Consider the following 16,851-nt stretch of genomic DNA (forward strand, 5'->3'; position numbering starts at 1 on the left):
AGAAGGAATGGAGAATTGTGCACCTTTCTGCTTAATCAGGGAAAGCAAACCAGCAGATATTTCCTCTTGGCTCCACCTGGTCCCAGTTTCTCTCTTTTTGGCCACACCCAGGTCAGACCTGGCTAATTTCTACTCTTGTGCAGGTGCTATAAAGGACTGGCTTGTTTCCTAGTCCTACCAGCTCTACAGAGATGGCAGGTAAGATCAGTGCTTTTTAATTTTATATCTGTATTTGTCTGATTCAATATTTCTGGTATGGGTATTGGTACATTCCCTGGGTGAGCCCAAGGAGATGAGGAGGCAGATAAGAGCAGTAGGAACTGGTAGTCCTTCATAGTTACTTCTCTCCTGATATGTGAAATACATTTATCTTGAGAAGTGAGAAAAGAAAGCTTTCCTGCCTGATGTAATGTAAGATTGCAAGGAATAAGCAGCCTTCAGTCCCTGTGAAGATGGTTAAAGAATTTCCACAGATTGTAAATGTAAGATAACCTGCCCCACTGGGAGAAGTTCGCTAGTTCTTCCAAATTTTGTCTACTTTTCCTGTTCTAAACAGTTAAAGCTTTGACTGAATTACTTAAAATATATCTATTTGTAACCTTTTCATGGAAGATCTCCTTTCAGGGAGCCGTTGTGTATAAATCTGATGAGAACAGATGATAGACATTTCTAGTGCTAATGTGAAAAAGGAATAGAGACACATTTCAGGGACCATCAAGAAGACTGGTAGAGATGGTTGAAGGCTGGACCAGTGCCAAATGTAGCAGCTTGTTTTGCTCAGTAACAAGACTGAGAAGGCAGAGAGGGACGTACGGTGTCTAACCTCCTTTACAACAGCCACCTGAGAAGGACCCTCCCAAAGGCAGGACACTAGGAACCTGCCCTCTCCCAACGCACCTTCCCAAGAGTCTCCACCACTGAAACCTGGACCGTACGAGGCTGTCTCCTCCTTGGCAGTTACTCAGCCCTGTTTACTGAATGTCCACCACAGGAATGTCCCTGTGTCCTGCCAATACTATAGCTACAGCCCTTGCCAGCCAGAGTCCCACTTGTGGTCCTGATCAGAGGAGTCCTGTATTTTATTCCTGGATCCTGAAACAAATATTCAAACCAAACCTGTCAGTCTCTTCTGTTGCTTCAGTGAAGCCCTGCACATTCAGAAGATTTATTGCATTCCTCTCTAGGCGTAAAACTGAGAATTACTCTCTTAGGATCCATCATCACTCTCTGCTTTGTTGGGCCAATGGACTCCTCATTAAAGAGTAAGTTTCTGCTTCTCCTTCTGCTGCTACTGTGCTTGAAAGGGTGTGAGTCGAAACTCAGTCTGAGTTCCTAGTTAGATATAGCTCCAATATAAATTTGAAATAACCTGTAGATTGACCCACTATCAATGAAGTCAATACCTAAGACTCTTGTCTAAGGAAATTGCCTATTTAACCAACAGGTCTTCCAAATGAATGAGCATCATTTTATAAGGAGACTGGGTCAGAGATCATATATTTGACTTCTGCTATGCATTTTCCTTCTCACAGGGAAGAGTAGCTTCAAAACGAAGGTTGAAAAATAACTCCGTGAAAGCCTCCCAAAGCCATCAGAGCCAGTTCTGTGAAATGGATAATAAGATACTGCTTTACACTTCTTGTCTTGTGACTTTCAGGACCCCAACATTGGGGTGAAGCAGAGGAGCACAGATAAAGGTGTCCAGGCAGCACTAACCACACAGTGGGAGCTGCATGTAAAGCCAATCGGCACACCTCAGCACCCAGCTGTGGGGTGGGATGTGTAGCTCTTGGTGTACAATACGGAGGATCCTCAATTTCTGCTTTCTCTTCTTTTCTTAGCAGAGGACTCAAAAGTGCTATCGGACTCCTCTCTTCTGAGCAGCATTAATGAAGCCAAGCAGCTGGTAGACACAGCATATTTGCTTGCCCGAAAAAGGTGAGTCCTTTTTGTATGAGGGCCTCAGCATTATAAGGAAATAAGATAAAATATACATGTGTTTCTTCTGTTTTCCAATGCATATTTATTATGGAGATGCCTTCGTTTAAGGACTCTCCTTGTCATAGTTGGAGAGATCCTTTTGCCCAGTTTGGCTGGATTCTGGTGTCCTCTCTCACCACCCGCAGCTATTGCCTGCTCACCCACCCTGCCACATGGGTACCTTTCAGTAGCCCATAGTGGTGTGGGCACAGTGGGCACATGTGCGTCCTCTCCCGGTTGCTGAAGTTCTTCCCCTCTCCAGAAAGACCACAGTCATGAGACAGTTGTGCAGATGAGCACCCTGTCACAAATAAGCCTCAGGGGAAGCCAGTGCCCAGGTATCCCTCCATGTGTTGTCCCAAAAGGCTGGTTCCTGGCAGCAGGATGCTTTGGGGAGGAATCTCTCTCTGTCCACCCTATGGAAGGCTTTTCTTTGTGCAAGGAAGAGCCATGGGACCAGGAAGAGATGCAACAAGACCAAGGCTGTCTCTCTGTTCACAGAATGTATCTTGTGACATACTAAATGTAAAATTTTATTCAGTCACAGAGTAACTCAGTTTTCCACTGATATAAACTTTCCACATGAAATAAAACATTCATTGTGGCAAGGACGTAATGCAAACTTGAAGTAGAGGATCATAATGATTTGTTTGCCAGAATCTGTCTGAGATAACGTGCAGAGATGATGGGCACAGCTTGTCCCAGGTGAGCAGAGCCTGGTGGGGACCCTGCAGCGCTGCCACGTCCAAGTGCACCCAGCCCAGCATGACAGAGGAGGTCTAATTTCAGAGAAGGGGACTTCATGGGACTCTTTTGTGTTCAGCTTAAAGAAAATACTAGAGGAAAAGGTTGTCAACCCAATGGATTTCCTGAAGCACTTAAAGGACCCAGTAGGAAGAACCAGATCTGCAGTCCGCGCTGCCGATTACTTGGAAACTACTTTGAAACTCCTCAAAAAAAAGCTGCATCTCTCTGGAAAATGGAGGTTCAATGTTACAGGTAATGTGGCTTAGACCAAAATGGCTTACAAACAGCTAAAAGCAGAAAATCTACCAGAGTGGGAGTGTCAGAGAGCAGCTCTGCCATGATCCAAATTTCTGGTGATAAAACCCTTCCCCTTTAAGCATGCTCAGAGGCAGAGTAGACCACCTGGTGTTTTAATCATCATCTTTGGCAGTGCTCATCTCATATCTTTGATGATAAAACCAACCTAACAATAAGCATGATAAATCTGGGACAAAACATGCTGAATGCCAGGAGGCTCTGACCCCTGAGAACTGAAGCCCACCTTCCACTCCTGGTTCTCACCCAGTTTGTACCAGTGTGTACTCATGATTTTGTTCCCATTTTTGTTCCCAATTTTGTTTGCCAGCCCAGTTTCCCTAGCCCAGATGTGAGAGCAAAAGTATTTAGGCACCAAATTAACAATTCAATTCCACAGCTCTGACTCAGATGACTTAAACATTGACCTAGAATACCAAGAAGCTAAGTAAAAGGGAGTAAAAGCAGGTGTTATTTTCATGGCTTCTTTTGCAGACCTACTAGACAGAAAACAGAAGGAGGTGATTTCCAAAGAAACGGGCTGTGACTATCAGATTCGTTCCATTAAATGCCCAAAGTGTGACATTTACCGAACCATCACTGGAGAGTGCAACAACAGGTAGGATTTGTGCGTGGGCAAGGAGAGTCTCCAGTCTGTACATTGACCCAGGATAGGTGGCTTAAGGTCGTTTGTATAAGTACCTTTCAACAGGGCAAGAAGAATGAAGTGCTCATTTTAGTAGTGCCTAGAACAAAAGTTTCATTTCTATCTATGCCTGGAGGGAAAAAGATGTCATTTCTTGAAAATTTCAGATTTAAGCCCATTGCCCCCCATATGCTTCTTTGTATGAAGGAAAGGTCTTCTTGGTGGAGGAAGGTGAAAGGTTGAGGAAAGTAGATTTTGGGGCTCTGACGGCCAGCCTCCCACTCAGCTTGAGGCTCCAGGACATCACCCCTCTCTCTTCTGTGGCATGGATAATACTAATTTCCCTCGGTTTAGGGAGACGCTGTGCTTTGAATGTGATGAGGGCATTGACTGTCAAATTTCAGACTTCCGTTGTCCTGGACTGACTACACAAGCAAGATTTTTAAAAACATAGGCTTCATGAGCACTGTGAATATGTATAGGATATGTTCACTTTATTCTACTAAGTGTTATGGCATAGAGGACTATACTTGGTACCCAGTTCATATAAAAATATACGGCTCTCAAAATATCTGTGCAGCTACTCAAATACACACTGTGTTTTGATGCATAAGGAAGGCAAGTAAATATGGGTTAAATTCTTGGCTCTTCTAGTAGTGTGCATCCTTAATGTGAAAAAACTGAGCTCTTCAGCTTTTTGTGCATAGCTTCCCTCCTGGTTCAAACGAGGTTTTCACCAGAAGATGGCAAAGTTTCTAGCCGAACACTTGTATGTCAAGGCTTGCTGTCCTGTTCTGCTGCACAGCCGCTGCCTGGCGTGCGAACCCCAGCCCTCTGAGTCTGAGCAGGACTTGCATCCCATGTGCATCGGGCATGAAACAGATGTTCCAGATGTGAGGAAATAGCACAACTCTACATTGCATGTGCTCAAACTCACGGTGCTGGTGCTAGTCAGCCTGTACCTTCACCCCGGAGCCTTCAACTCCCCAAGGACAGCTGTGTCCAGGCTGACTTTTAGACTCGGAGTAGGGCTGTCCTTGGGCTTCCTAATCGAGTGGGCTGCCAGTGAGATAATGAGGCGCTCAGAAGTGAAGGGACTCTGGTGTGTTAACATTTTTCCAAGGTCTTAGCTTGAGACATGCGTCGTGAGATAGCACTTGAATATTGTGCAGAAATCTGCCCACGAGGGCAGTAATAGCAATCAAAACAAGAGCCGTGGTGGTACTGGGCTCTTAATATTTGATGGAATTGCTTCAGCTATGGTGTGGCGATTGTTCTAGGGCATGCTCTTACTTCACAGCACACTGCTGTAAATTATGGGTATAAGACTCATTTTTTGGTATAGGCAGGTGGTTTTATGGATCCAGGTTTTATGGTTTTAAGAGCTTAAACACAAACTTGCTGTGCACCAGTTGATATTCAGTAACTGGCTTTCCCAAAATAATCTGTTTCTGTGTCGCCAGGGCCACAGATCATTGGCTCAACCAGCATTATTGTTCTTCTGAACAAGTGCTGCTGAGTTTACTGATTCAACTTCTTTTGAGCTGTATGAGACAATATAACAAGTGCCCACAGCTGCAGATTGCAGTTTGAGAGGTTCTGTGTTGTACATGGGGAAAAAACTTTCTGAAGGTGTAGCCTTGGCACAGGTTCCTGCAGAGCTGGAGGATCTTTATCCTTGTAAACTTCCTGCCCTCAGCTGGGCAAAGGGATGGCCACCCTGATCATTGGTGATGGCCCTAATGTGAGACTGATTTTGTGTGGAGCAGCAGTGGAGACAGAGGTGCTACAGAAAATTAAATGCCAGACAAAATTATTATAATGGCTTGTGGAATCTTTTCTTAATGTCAAAAAGCTCATTTTTCTCTGCAGTAATAATCTTGGTATTATTTACTTCTCAGCATTTTCTGGCTATCACTTCTCTTACCAGAGTAATCAGACATAGATTAAAGGGCTGTAAAATGTTAGTCTCTACAAGCCTGTTCATTTCTGAAATAATACTGGTGTTTGCTTTTCTTCTTGTGATGCTCCAGGAAGCGTTCTTATCTGGGATCCTCGAACTGTGCCTTTGCTCGCTGGCTCCCAGCAGTGTATGAAGATGGAGTGTCTGTTCCCAGAGGAGCAAGCGAAGAAAAGCTGTACAATGGATTTCCACTCCCGCTGGTGAGAACTGCTATTCTTATCCAGATAACATTTGTGGACACTGCCCTCCCAGCATCCATCAGAAATGATACAGTGGCAACATCTGGAGTGTAAATTGCTTGATTAACTCTTCTCATCTCAGGTGCCAGTTTAAGGCTTGTTGTCTGCAACTGAGCTATGGCTTGGGGTGATATTTTTTGCTGGAGATACACATGAGTAAAAAGGTTGTGAATAGTTGACTAAGCAAAGCATGGACAACATAACATTTTCAGAAGTATGCATCCCAAGGTATGATGCAGTCAGCACCGCAGTGTGCTCAGACACACCAGGATGTTTATACAAACCATAACCATTGGGTGTTCCTCAGCCATCATCTCAACGTTCTGGATGTGAGCACATACATCAGTTTTTACTGTAAAAGGTTTTCCATGAAGCTGGGCTTGGCTGAGTGACTGTGGACCCTGGAGGATGCTACTTGTTACATGTGTTTGGATAGAGCTGGGGCATGGCATGGGTCTGTTTAATGCCATGATTAGCTCCTATGAGCTCACCTAAGATCATCTTATGCATGGTCTCATAGTAGGTGTTATATTGAGAGGTGGAGATAGTCATGCACCTTTTCATTTTGATTTTCTGCAGGTTCGAAAAGTGTCAAATGAAATTGCTCGCACGGCCAACAAGAACATCACTCAAGATCAAGAGCTCTCTCTTGTCTTCACGCAGTGGGGCCAGTGGGTCAACCACGACATAGACTTAGCCCCTGCCAGCGGTGCAGGAATGAGCCCAGAGCTTCACTGCGATTGTGCCTTCAAGTCCCCTTGCTTCCCAATTAAGGTACTGTTATGGTTTGAGGAACTCACAACAATTTTCTGTTGTTTAGACAATTATTCTGTCACCCAATCACCTCTCCCCACCCAGGAAAGGGAATCGGAAAAAAAACAAGGAAACATGATGGCTGAAATGTAAACAGATTTAGTAGAATAAAACTAAATAATTGACATAAATAATACTGAAGAAACAATATTTATCCCAATACCAATATAAAATACACAAGAATTATACCCAGCCCATTCCCCCAGCAGGAAGCCGTGCACTCCCAGCAAGTGTCAGGCCCTGCGAGCGCTGTGGCTTCGGGAGGAAGGGAAGGGCTCAGGGCTCCAGCACTGGGGCAAGGAGTTCTCAGGACCCCAGCCATCAAGGGAGAGAGAATTCCTCAGCAAACTTTCTGATTTATATTGGATGTACCATTCATGGTATGAAATAATCCTGTTGGCAGCTTGGGTCAAGTGCCCGGGTCTCGCTTCTCTTTGTCCCCGCACCTGGGGGGCTCAAAAACACTGAGACATGGAATCCCACACGGCCTGGCTGGCTATGAAGTAAATATTTTCACAAATTCAGACACTAGTGTCTTCTAAAAGTGCAGTTTTCCCAAGCATTAGAAGAGAAATTAGTCCTGTGTTACTCAAACTGGGACAGGTACTCTGACTTTCATTCCATCCCATGTTATCTTAAGACAGTAAAAATAAAACCACATGACATTGAGGCATCGCTTATATTTGTTTGCTTTAGTTTCCCCCCGATGACCCACGGATGCTGAGGTCAAACTCCTGCATGCCGTTCATCCAGTCGGCGTCTGTGTGCAATCCCAGGACGTTCACTCGTGAGCAGATCAACGCCGTCAGCTCCTTCATCGATGCCAGCACGGTGTATGGCAGCCAAGAGTCCGTGGCAAAGAGTATTAGAAATCAGACCAACCAGCTGGGTTTGATGGCTGTGAACCAGAATTTTACCGATGTGGGGCTGGAATTATTGCCCTTTGAGAACAAAACGAAAAGTGTTTGTGTTCTCACCAACAAGAGCATGAACATCCCCTGTTTTAAAGCAGGTAAGGTGCATCTGTGGAGTAGTTTTCAGTGGCTCATAAAGTCAAAAAGGATCATTATGGTCTGGTGTCTGATGTCTCTTTATACTTGTATGAGGCACTGCAAGACATGATTGTCTAAGGTGAAAGACAAGGGACCCTCCTCCAAATTAAAATAGAATAATAATTGAAAAATAATTGTTTATTAAACACAAACATTATTTTGTTTTAATTTCCCAAAAGAGTTACAGCATATCATCTTCTCTTTAAAATATCTTTTCAAGGATAGGAGAAATTTTCAATAGAATAACCACTAGTTTTTAAAACTTTTAAGTGACTTTTTTCCCCTCCTACCTCGAATTCACCATTCAGTTTTCAACTCAATACTAAAAATTAAACACTCTTAATCAATTTAGTTAACTCTCCCTGGTACCACACTCTAAATTTTTATTATTTCCTATGTCCCAACCTACATCAGAAGACAAGTCTAGAAGTTTGTCTGACATTTAAACAAACTGGTAACTCAAAACACAGATCTTTTTAAAATGGGAAGTGATCCACTATAGGCACAACATTAAGAAAAATATTATAAATGTGAAGCTTGCTAAGTCAATAATAAGAATATAGTGTTCCCATTGCACATTATTTTCTCACTCCCTGCACATGAGAAGAACTCCTCACTGAGTGAGGAGATACTCGGTGCTTCTTCCATCAGCTGTCGGAGGGTCATCGCTGCATCCCTTCCAGTTTTGTCTCAGCATCTCTGGGGAAAGCACGCTCACACGCCTCTCAGAGGTGTCTATAACTTGGGTGAACCAAGACAAATTTTCAAAACCAAACATTCACAGTCATGATATAAAAGAAGATTGTATCTGTGAGGTACAAAAGGAAGGCAGACATTAGATTTTCACAAAATGAGACATTTACAGCTGGTTCATGAACACATGCGATACAGTGTGAATTGCCCAAAGCCTCTTCTCCAATGGTTTTGGCTGAATGGCTTGGACAGAGAATGCTTTGTGCTGGAAAGAAGTACCTGGCAGGAATGATGACTGCTAGGGAGCTTGACCATGAGCATTGCTGCCAGTAACACTGACTATAGCTGTTGCTCGTCTGTCCTAACACAGAACTGAAATAAACAGTTTACAAAATTCCTAAAATATTTTCATTTGTAGGTGACAAACGGGTAACTGAAAACCTGGGACTTTCTGCACTGCACACTGTCTTTCTACGAGAACACAACCGCCTGGTTACAGAGCTGAGGAAATTAAATCCTCACTGGGATGGAGAAAAGCTTTACCAAGAGAGTCGGAAGATTGTCATTGCCATAATCCAGGTACTGGTCACTGCTTGCTGTTTATCATCCATGTGCTTGGCAATGGTTCTTCCTCCAGGAAAAGGAGGAAAACCATGCTTTGCAGATCTAGTGGAATTATTTGTGGGCATCAAAAATTGTGAATAAGGATGGCCCATCTGAGACAGCATAGGTACCCAGAACTTTTTTTTATCCATTTTTGAACCAATTTATCAACTATTTATTATATTAAATAATTTTAATATATTACACCAAACTCATGTGATTGTTACAGCTCTTTTTTCTGAAGATCTTGTGAACTCGCTGCGACTGGAGAGAGTCCAGGTTCATGCTCTGCACTTGACTTTGATGGCATTTCTGCTACAGCTGCTGACAACTTGCTCTGCTTTTGTGCTTTTTCAGAAAATAACATACAGAGATTACCTCCCACTTCTGCTTGGGGAGGAGACCAGCAAGTGGATCCCTTTGTACAGTGGCTACAAGGAGAAAGTGGATCCTACAGTCTCAAATGTTTTTTCCCTGGCTTTCCGATTTGGTCATACATCAGTACAGCCTTTTGTATCCCGTTTGGATGACAGTTTCCAGCCTTTGGGTGCACTCTCCCACGTCCCTCTTCATTTGACCTTTTGTGCTTCGTGGAGAATTATAATGGAAGGTAGGAACATGGGGCATCTAGCAGTCCTGGTCTGATCCTGAAGCAGACACTCAGGTGGAGGTCAGCTGGTAAGACACATAAGCCTAGACTCCAAAACCTGCTTTAGCTCCACTTATTTAACTGGCCTTACACAAATCACAGTGTCGTTCAGATTGGAAGATGCTCATGACATGTTTAGCCAAGGGGCTGCAAATTGGTGGTCTGCCTAATGTGGGGCTGCAGGACAGTCCTCCAGAGTTGTCACCAAGCTCAGCCTACTGCTGGTTCTGCATTGTGCCCAGGCAAAGGACCCCTGCCAAAAATTATGTGCTGTTACACTCTAATCATTGGACATTATCAAGCACCAGCTCCCACAGAAGCAGCCACATTGGAGCAGGATTTTGCATCAGAACATACAGTCCTGTACCTTTTGCACAGTTTTTCAGTGTTGTCTTCCTCATTTCATCGCACGATAACTGCATTTGTATTCTGAAGATGTCAGTAAATAACCAGAGTGTGTAACAGATAAAACCTCCTTCTCAGGTTGCCATGCAGCTCTCAGCTCAGCGCGACCTGACAGTGTGAGCATCACACCTCCACCCAAACAGAGAGACTGCTTATGCTGTTCCAGGAGGCTTGAGACTCAAATGTCAGTCAACTGAAATTTATGTCAATCTAAGCTGTTATATCCTCCTGTAATTAGTAGGTGTTGCCAGAGGGTGATGCATCCAGTCTAACTGAGCTAAGACAGCATAACTTCTTCCTTGTGGTGGCCATTTCTCTTCATGACTCTAAAGGGAGCTATGGGATTCTGCTCTTATACAGCTGATATCTGCAGGCAAGAATCCTTCCAAGGAAAAAAATGTCTCTTACAAAATGCGTTATCTAACTAATTACAGAAAATATACCAAAATACATATGTGTAACCAATTTTCTTGTGTTTTCCTGTCTTCTTAATGGCTATGAAAAAGACATAGACAAACAGACATAGATTGATTCTATCATTCCATTTAATGTTTTAATAAATATTTGTCAATTACTTACTAGCAAATCATAAACAAAATCAACTGCTAAACCTAAATGTTGTAGAGAACCCCATGTATCCGTATGTGCTGGGGACTGATGGGTTAAGGAGCAATTCTGCAGAAAGTGACCTGGGGGTCCAGGTGGGCAACAAGTGGATTTAGAGCTGTGGAAGGGAAAGTTGAGGGATGGAGATGGGGAGTGGTGGGGGGTTTAGTTACCAAAGGGAGGCCTTGCCTACTGGCATAAACAGGTATGTACACATGTACTAGTATATGTTGAAATGGAAATACAGAGGTAGGTGAACACCGCACAGCGCACAGTAGAAAAGATATCTAATGTAGCACTGTTTCAGCTGCACAAAATGGACCATCAAAGACAGAACTTGGTACACAAAGTCTTTTCTTGATTTGCAATGAATGCAGGTGGCATTGACCCACTGATACGGGGCATGGTGGTTGATCACGCGAAACTGATGAAACAGAATCAACTACTTGTTGAGGAGCTCCAGAACCACCTTTTTGAACAGACAGAGATAATGGGTCTGGATCTAGCAGCCCTGAACATGCAACGGGGAAGAGACCATGGCCTTCCAGGTAAGGAGACACAAGTCCACATGTGCTGTGAACAATACTCTTTCTTCTGCTGCTGTTTATGGTAGTTCCACAAATGTACTAAGTTTTTTCATACCAATAAGAAGAAACAGTACCTTGATTTGAGGGTGAAGGATGGATAGATGGCCAAACTCAGGGAAGGCCTCTATATTATAAAGATCTTTTCTGAGGGATTTAAGATAAGGACAAAAGGCTTGGAAAGCAAAAATGCAAGGTGGGATAATGTAATAAAGAGGGGGAGAAACTATGCTGTATTGCAAAGAGGGAGCATGTGGGGTACAGAAGGTACAGACGCAAGCATCCAAGTTCAGCTTTCACATGGGCCGGGGCCAGACAGACCATCTGTGCTTTATTCTTTGCCCATCAGTGCCTATTTTGTGCCTTCAGACAACCCAGAGCTCTGAGCAGAAGTGGCTTGCATCCACAGGTATGATTGACCCCAAGCACTGGAGAAGAACGGGTGCTCTTGAATTAAGCACACACAGCCGTTGCTCTTTTCTAGGACTTTTATCCTAGAAATTGTGCCTCCCAAAACTGCAAAGGCTGGGGCATTCACTCTCAGCACTAGGTAGCTCTGACAGGATGCGATGAACCTGTAGTCACGTGGAAAGACAACCCAAATTGTTAGTTTAGGGAGTGCATACAAAAAGGACTCTGAAAACATGGCATTTGTTGTGACTGTCTAGACAATGATGTCTTCCAGATCCTTTTGTGCCATGAGAAGAAGCAGACGTTGCTCATGGGCCAAGGGGTCTGTTTAGTCCCTGAACCGAGGCAGATGGTGGGGGTCCTGGGGGGCAGATGAGACGGGTCCTGATCAGCTGCTGTTCCTGCTTTTGCAGGTTACAATGCCTGGAGGGGCTTCTGTGGGCTCTCCCAGCCTCAAAACTTAGATGAGTTTTCTGAGGTGTTAGGCAATTCCAAACTGGCCAAGAAGTTCATGGAGTTGTACGGGACACCAGACAATATTGACCTCTGGATTGGGGCAATTGCAGAACCCTTTGTTCCCCAGGGCAGAGTTGGACCCCTCCTGGCCTGCATCATCGGCACCCAGTTCAGGAACCTGCGTGATGGGGACAGGTAGGTGGCTCTGAGAGAAAACTTTCCCCAAGGCATTTATTATGGGAAAAAATGCTGACATTTTATGCAACACACTAATCCAGCCCATCTCCAACGTGCTAGTGAGTGCTCCCAGCAAGGCTCACACCTTTATTTTAGCCCAGTTGCCAAAGGGCTCTTTTTTGCAGCCCATTCCTATGGACCCATGGGGTTGAGGAGTACCAGCTCCAGGCCATGGGTGCTCTGCAGTAATTCCTGCCTGAGGTGACATCTGCTCTCAGAGTACAGAAGGGGAGCATCAGTCATGGTATCCCAGCAGTCTGGTGATGCCGCATGGAAGAGGCAGCCTCTCTGCACTGGCAGATGAGTGGCAGAATCCAGACCTGGCCACACTGGAGACACCTCTTTCCAAAGGGGTGTTCCTGCTGCCTGATGAATAAAGGTGGATCTGAGCAGAGACTCCCCTAGATCAGATCCCCGACTTGTCAAGTAACCAGCATCAAATGCCTTCAAGTAGACACTAAGCTGCCTCTGAAAATCCCATTGCAGATTCTGGTGGGAGAATCCGGGGGTTTTCACTCCGCAGCAATTACGTGCACTAAGAAAAATCTCACTTTCGATGGTGATCTGTGACAATACTCGTATCAACAAGATACCCAGGGATGTGTTCAAGGTCAACAGTTATCCTGAGAACTTCATTGACTGTCATGAGATCAACACGCTTGACCTCTCACCCTGGAAAGATGAGCCTGGGAGTGACACAAAAGGTAAGCGGTTGTCTGAGGTCTGTCAAAAATAATAAATGCCCTGCAAGGCCAGACTTTTCCGTGCCTAAAGAAATAAAATAATTAAGGTCATCACAGTGACTCTGCCCCTAAAAATGCCTTGACCATCCATTCAGCCCCACTCAGACACCACTGGAGGCAGAGGTGCTGTTAGCCCAGTCTCCTTGCAGTCCATCGCCTTCATCATCCCTTACTAGCCTGCCTCTTCCCCTTCAACTTGGAGGGAAATACCTGAAAATCCAGTCTGTTCTGGTCCTTGTGAATGTGTCCTTCTCTAAGCACCTTATTCCAGGACAACTGTAGTCTTCCTTCACAGGAAGAGTGTCCATGAAGAAATCAATCAGAATTCTTACTTTGCTGCTCGAAGCCTCTGCTCTCCCCTTGCCTTCCCTAAGGCTTTAAAGCATTTTAAGGTATATCTGCAGTTGTTTTGACTCCGCATGGCCTGACACACCAGTAGTTTAACACATATAGTCAGAGATTATCATGTACCACATCCTGAAAGATGGTAAAACAGTGTCTCCATATAAGAGGTGTGGACACTAGCTGTGTCCTCCTACTGATAACGCTTTTGGCAGGGGCTCTTCCAGTTGAAAATGATTTAGGGAGAACAGAGACTTGCAGAAGACAGGCACAACCTGAGCAGAATGGACTGGATTGAGATTTTGCTTCTGGCAACCCATTCATAGGTGATCACAATACCTGGGGATCACCAACTCTGTCCTACTGCAAGGCACAGACCACAAAGCATCTCCATGCAGTTCCTGTATTGAGTTTGATGATCTATTTGAGACAAATAGCTGCTGCTTAAGGAAGATATTTGCACTTGATATAAAGGCTAAAGTATGGTGACTTCACCCCATTCTTTAGGAACCAAGTCCAGCTGTTGCTTACTTTTTCTTTAAACAATAGAGGCTTCCCTATTTCTTTTATTAACTTAGTTTAATGATCACTAAAAATTGCTGAGCTGCTTCCTGTGGCTTTTTTATCACCAGGCTGGAAGGAAGCTGAACTGTGTTTGCATAACCCAAAGATGGTGAAATCCCAGGGTGTTAAAAAGCAACTGCTGAAAGTTTAACCTTTTCAAGTGGCAAGAAATTGCCCCAAAAGTACTCATCCAAAGAGCTGTCTGATGTTAGATCACTGGAGGTACTTTTTGACAAGGCTGGAAGCACCACAGTGTCTCTGAGGTAGAAGGATACAGGGGTCACCTGGTAAGCAGTTACCCATTCATCAGTGACTGTTTTAAGCTATGGAGTCAAATAAATATGTGGGGAGAAATACTGTGTCCTGGAAATACTTTCTGCCACTCAGTAGCTTTTTCTGCTTCACTGACAGTTTCTAATCCTGCTCGTCAGGCCAGCCTTGGAAACTCCTGACGTGGCATTGAGCTGCTCTTGGGAAACTGCTGCCTGTACATCATGCTCAGCTGACTGCGGCCCTACGGACCTTGGCACGTGATTGCCCAGAGAGGAGCTTAAGACTGTGCCTACTGTTTTATTTGCTGTACGGTGATTTTTATTTCATTCATTTGTAAAAGCCTCCAATAATGTAACATTTCAGACAGAAGGGTAGTGACGTTTTACTGTCCATTGCCCTAGAAAAGTGTTCAGAGTTGTGCAAGACTTGGTTGGGTGCTGGATGCTTTATGACTCTCTAAAGGCACAATCAAGATAGAGATTTTTTTTTTTTTTTTTTTTTTTTTTTTTTTTTTTTACTTTCCATCCTGAATGCATGTCAGCTCTGGAGGTTGGCGTGTTTGCATTTCAAAATCAAATTCCTTATCCTTTGTACCTGCTCAGAAATTAGGAGGTTCATGTAATCTTAATCAAAACTTCTCTTATCTCGTTGTTTTGCACATAAACTCTTTAGGCAGTTTCTAATTAGCAGTGAGATTTCAACCTTTGAAGACAGTGGAGAATAACAGCTGCACCTTGAAGCCTAGAGACATCTTTTATTAAATCCTATAGTGAATGTGTGTGTTTGTGTGTGCTGGGCAGTAATAAAATATATTACATGTTCTCATCTACACTTGGCATCAACTCTGGTATATCGTGTGTCCAAAATGTTCTTTGGCTGTGGTTCATAGCTAAACGTATCAGCATAAAAAAGCAAACCAAAAGCTGGCTGGTATGTAAACCACAAGCATTAGGGCTAAAAATTAATCACCTGGCTGGGATGATCTATTCCAAAACCATACTAAGTCAATAAATACCAAACACATAAAAATCTTACTAAGTTTCTATCTCTCCTTGGCACTACTGGGAGGAGAGGAAGGGGACTGGGAGCAAGAAGACAGCAGCCTGAGGTAGAGTCATGAGTAAAGCTTCTGGGTGGAGTAGGTGCCTCTCCCATGGGGACTAATGAAGGAGATGCTCGGTAAAAAACCCAGCATGGGATGTGTGCATTGCCATGGGAGGGTGTGCTGGCAAGTCCTGACTGTCCCAGCCTGTGGGTGAACAGGATTGTGGAAGAAGCAAGGCCAGAGGAAAGAACAGAAGCAGCAGGAACACTGGCAGGGGACAACCCACAAACAGCACCTAACGACCCTACTGATTGAGGGGGATTTGCCCCTCTGGCAGTTGGGGGTTTCAGGGGCGTGTTGTCTGGGAAAGAAGATGCTTAGTGCTATATAAGCTGCGTATTTGTTGGAATAAACGATTCTGGTTGTACCTCCGAGCGGGGTCCGTGCCTTCATACGCTACAAATGGCGCCCAACGTGGGGCACGAATCAAGAGACTAAAGCTGTCCGTGCCGGTAGCGCAGCCCGATGGAAGCAGGGATTGCCTCCAGGAGTGACTGCACTGACTGCGCTGCCGGCTCATCCCCTGCTGCAGGACAGAGGTGAGCGATCGGGAGCCACGGGGAACACTCTGCCGAAAGAGCAGCAAATGAATCTCGAAGTATATAGTACACTATATTTTTAAAAGTTCAGAATCGATCCGTGCCTACTCTGTCTCTGGTGACCCTCCTAGACTGGGTACGAGAAAATGTCCCGGACTTTCTTAAGACCGGCACCTTTGCCAAAGACACGTGGGACCAAATTGGCACCAAGTTTGGGACGCTGCTGCAGGGACAGATAAGGTTGCAGCCAAGCATTTACCAGTTTGGCGGCAGATATCTGAAGCCCTAGTAGAGCTCCACAAAGGGACAAAAGAAAACTCTGAGGAGCGCCCGACGCGTCCTGCCGCCCCGCCGCCGCCCCCGGACAGTAGCCGTGTGGCAGAGGAGAGTCTCTCGGGAGACTCCTTCCATCCCGGGCCAACTGACCCAGAGCGAGAACCTAATCTGTTTCTTTGTGATGATAAATTGAAAGAGGTAGCGGGGAACGACCTAACCCCCTCGAGCGATTGTCCTAATGTGTGGGAGAAATGTCGAGAAGAAGCCTTAGCTAAAGGCGACGCAGACGTTTCGCAGGCGTTCCCTGTTATTTATCGCGGAAACCGACCCGGGGCGTGGGAGGCTTTGAGTTAGGATCATGTTAAAGAACTGAGGAAATCGGTAAAAGGTGATGGTCTCCAGTCAGCATACACCATGGACTTACTAACAGCTGTTGGGGATGGATGTGTTATGATTCCTCATGATTGGAAACTGTTGTTGCGTGTGATTTTGTCGGCTGTGCAATATGCTGCATTCATGACCGAGTACCGTGATCTCGCGGCTGCTTCACTGCTGCTTCACTGCTTCACATTGGGTAACTTCACTGGCAATTTGAATCATACTGGTGTGAATGAGCTCATCGGTGAGGGGC

General features: G+C 44.8%; 1 protein-coding gene across 1 annotated transcript; it reads left to right on the forward strand.

The window, feature by feature from the left end:
- Positions 1 to 191: 191 nt before the first annotated feature.
- On the forward strand, positions 192 to 14,479 carry LOC141473402 (eosinophil peroxidase-like). Its single transcript, XM_074160876.1, has 14 exons — positions 192 to 198; positions 1,161 to 1,262; positions 1,842 to 1,938; positions 2,804 to 2,979; positions 3,517 to 3,640; positions 5,701 to 5,830; positions 6,449 to 6,643; positions 7,379 to 7,694; positions 8,846 to 9,006; positions 9,388 to 9,640; positions 11,068 to 11,238; positions 12,099 to 12,336; positions 12,865 to 13,082; positions 14,439 to 14,479. Exons 1-14 carry the CDS (start codon positions 192 to 194, stop codon positions 14,477 to 14,479), a joined length of 2,229 nt encoding a protein of 742 aa, XP_074016977.1.
- Positions 14,480 to 16,851: the final 2,372 nt, after the last annotated feature.

The sequence above is a fragment of the Numenius arquata genome, chromosome 18 (assembly GCF_964106895.1).
Source record: "Numenius arquata chromosome 18, bNumArq3.hap1.1, whole genome shotgun sequence".
Lineage (NCBI taxonomy): Eukaryota > Metazoa > Chordata > Aves > Charadriiformes > Scolopacidae > Numenius > Numenius arquata.